The 2,864-nt window shown below is 33.8% G+C and overlaps 1 protein-coding gene across 1 annotated transcript; it reads right to left on the reverse strand.

Moving 5' to 3' along the window:
- Positions 1 to 244: 244 nt before the first annotated feature.
- On the reverse strand, positions 245 to 2,554 carry LOC116772267 (transcription initiation factor IIA subunit 1). The gene has a single exon (XM_032664381.2). The coding sequence runs from the start codon at positions 2,190 to 2,192 to the stop codon at positions 1,212 to 1,214; it is 981 nt and encodes a 326-aa protein (XP_032520272.1). The 5' UTR covers positions 2,193 to 2,554; the 3' UTR covers positions 245 to 1,211.
- Between the last annotated feature and the right edge of the window lie 310 nt (positions 2,555 to 2,864).

Below are 2,864 nucleotides of genomic sequence, written 5' to 3' on the forward strand. Positions count from 1 at the left end.
GCACTGAAAAATATCAAATTAATAGATTTTTTTCTTTTGTGACACATTATTCTTACCATTTGAGATAACCAGCAATAATCTATTAAAATAACTAGTTCCTAAAATGTCTCCTTCATAAAAGGAATTTTATACAAAATTCATATAAAATTTCTATATATACATACATATATAAACTAAGTTAATTTTCAATTTAAGTGCCACTTTTAAGTCTAAAAGGATATGACTATTTAAATAAACAAATACATTTTAATGCAACATATTTTATTAAAATTACCATTCTCAAACTTCATCACATAAGGGATCGTAAGCGACTTACATCATCAAAGTAATAACTAAAGAACTGCTTTGATATTATGTGCAGTTTTCTGCTATTTATATTGGCATTTGTTTTTTTTAACATAATTATATCACAAAATGAATTAATCTTAGTAATAGTGTGTAGAGAACATTTAAACAAAAATTATTTTGTGCACTTAGGAATCAAAATATGATACGACAATTTTTTTTAAAGTTTTTAAAAATCACACAAACCGAATATCATATAACAATAATCAAATCATTGAACCTTTATTTGAAAACGAACAACAATTCTGATTAAGAAACAAATGATTGAACAAATCCATATACAAAAACGCTTTATTTTATACATTGTACATTTTTTTCCTGTAAGAAAATAGCATGGTTATATTGATTTCTGATACAACAAAAAGTTTTGGAATATTATAAGGTTTATTTGTTTCTGAAAATAAAATATATATACCTTATGCTGTGGTAGCTTTACCAGAAGACCAAAATTTTTTTTTTTTTATGCTCAACTCATTAATTGTTGGTAGGGCTGAATTTAATGTTAATTTCTGGTGAAGCTAGCATAGCTCACACACCACAACACCATCATACATTCAATTCACATACACCACAAGGTTGCACCAAATACAATAGCTTGTCCATGAAGGTTAGCCTAATACAGGCAGATTAATTCAGATATCATGAGCAATTACCAACAGACTTATCACGACCAGAATAAACTGGTTACATTCAAAATACGAAAATACTTGCCAAAGACTTTACATAAATAAACAGTTATATTTTTTTAATGAATCTTACATGTATGTGTATGCAGGCAAAGTTAATGTGCCTTTAAATCCGCATTTACCTAATTCCTGGCAATCATTTCCACATTACACTCTTTATACACAAGTACAAATCACATCTCACCATTCCGCATCACCGTTGGCTTTTTGAAAGACATAATCTTTACCCGATAAATTCATTATACCATCTTTTAAATGGAACTTCCACTTGTTACGGCTGCGTGTGATTTTATCGTATTGACAAACCACTACATTGTCAGTGTCGAACATGTCACCTGGTTCCTCATCGGACACATCATCCCCCGAGTTGAGTGGTTCCTCCTCTGCCCCACCACTTTCATCTCTTTCCTCCTCTTCTTCCTCTGCTCTCTCTTCCGCAGATTCCTCATCTTCGTCCTCGTCACCAGCACCCTCTTCTGAACCATCGCCAACTATTGAACCCTCATCATCAGAAGAATCTAATGCACCGTCAAGAGAAAATGGTGCCGCTCCACTTCTACCTCCCCCGCCTCCATCAAATTCATTTTGTTGACCGGCTAATGTTGAATTTATATGTTGCTGTAAAAGAGTCGCAGCTAGGGGTTGAGGCAAACTAATTGTTGCATTTATTATAGGGCCTGTCAAAACTTGGTGAAGTTTGTTCCCATTTAAGGCAGATGCTGGAATTTGAATAGTAAATGACCGTGGCTGTGAACCAGGCACACCAGGCTGAGCAGGTAATGTCAATTGCACTGGCACTTTATTATTTGGGTCAATGCCATGGTGAGGATGAGCACCGGCTATGTTTGTAGGACCACCATGCTCACCTCCGGAGTGGCTTGAACTTTGAGATGCCATATCTGGAGCTCTTTTAGGTAATATACTGCCTCCATTAGCTTTAGGAAAATTCTGTAGTAATACAGGTGGCGGAGGCATCGTTGGTGGATCGGGATGGGGGGGATCCATTGCGCCACTTGCTGTTAATTTAGTTTTCCATAACTGTTTTAACTCTTGTAATACCGTTTCATCTACACCATCGTCCAGAAAACAGTCTCGCACTCCGGCTATCACATCATCCACTACAGCATTATAAAGTTTTAGAACAGATAATTGGTTCGTCATATTGAAGATATGCTGGATACAGTTTTTGTAAAGTTAAACGTTTAGTAAAGAATACTATATGTTTAAATCTCAATGAGAAATAATAATTGAAGAAGAGGAAATGCGTATTGCCTATTGTATTCCAATCTCATCTCAAGACTCAATGTCAAACAGTGTTAAACAGTATTAGTTACGCGGCCATTGATGATATATGCTAAATATTCGATAATTCAAATTACATTAACTATTCACAAGGAAATTATTGGTAACGATAAGGTCTTCCACATTTTAACCAAATTATTCCACAAAAAACACTCAATTTTAATTTTGACAATTGACGACTAAAACATAACCTACAAACAAAATGCAGAGTTCTGTACCAGACTACAAAAAATTGTCTATGGTACTCGCTTCTAAAATGTCTGAACTACGCATGCGCAATGACAATGGTGCCTTTATCGATGCCCCGCCCGTTTACCTGGCACTTAGAACTTTTTTATGACTTGTCTACTTTAATTTTTAAATAAATTGATCAAGTCACCCACAAGAAAGCCAAACTAATTAAAATACAATAATGTATAAGTATTTAACAGTCATCGACATAGATCATAGTACCGTAACTTTATTATTACAGACTTCACACAAAATAATGTCTTTTAAAATATTAATGAATATAAATTATAATATATGCTT

The sequence above is a fragment of the Danaus plexippus genome, chromosome 12, assembly GCF_018135715.1.
Source record: "Danaus plexippus chromosome 12, MEX_DaPlex, whole genome shotgun sequence".
Classification (NCBI taxonomy): Eukaryota; Metazoa; Arthropoda; class Insecta; order Lepidoptera; family Nymphalidae; genus Danaus; species Danaus plexippus.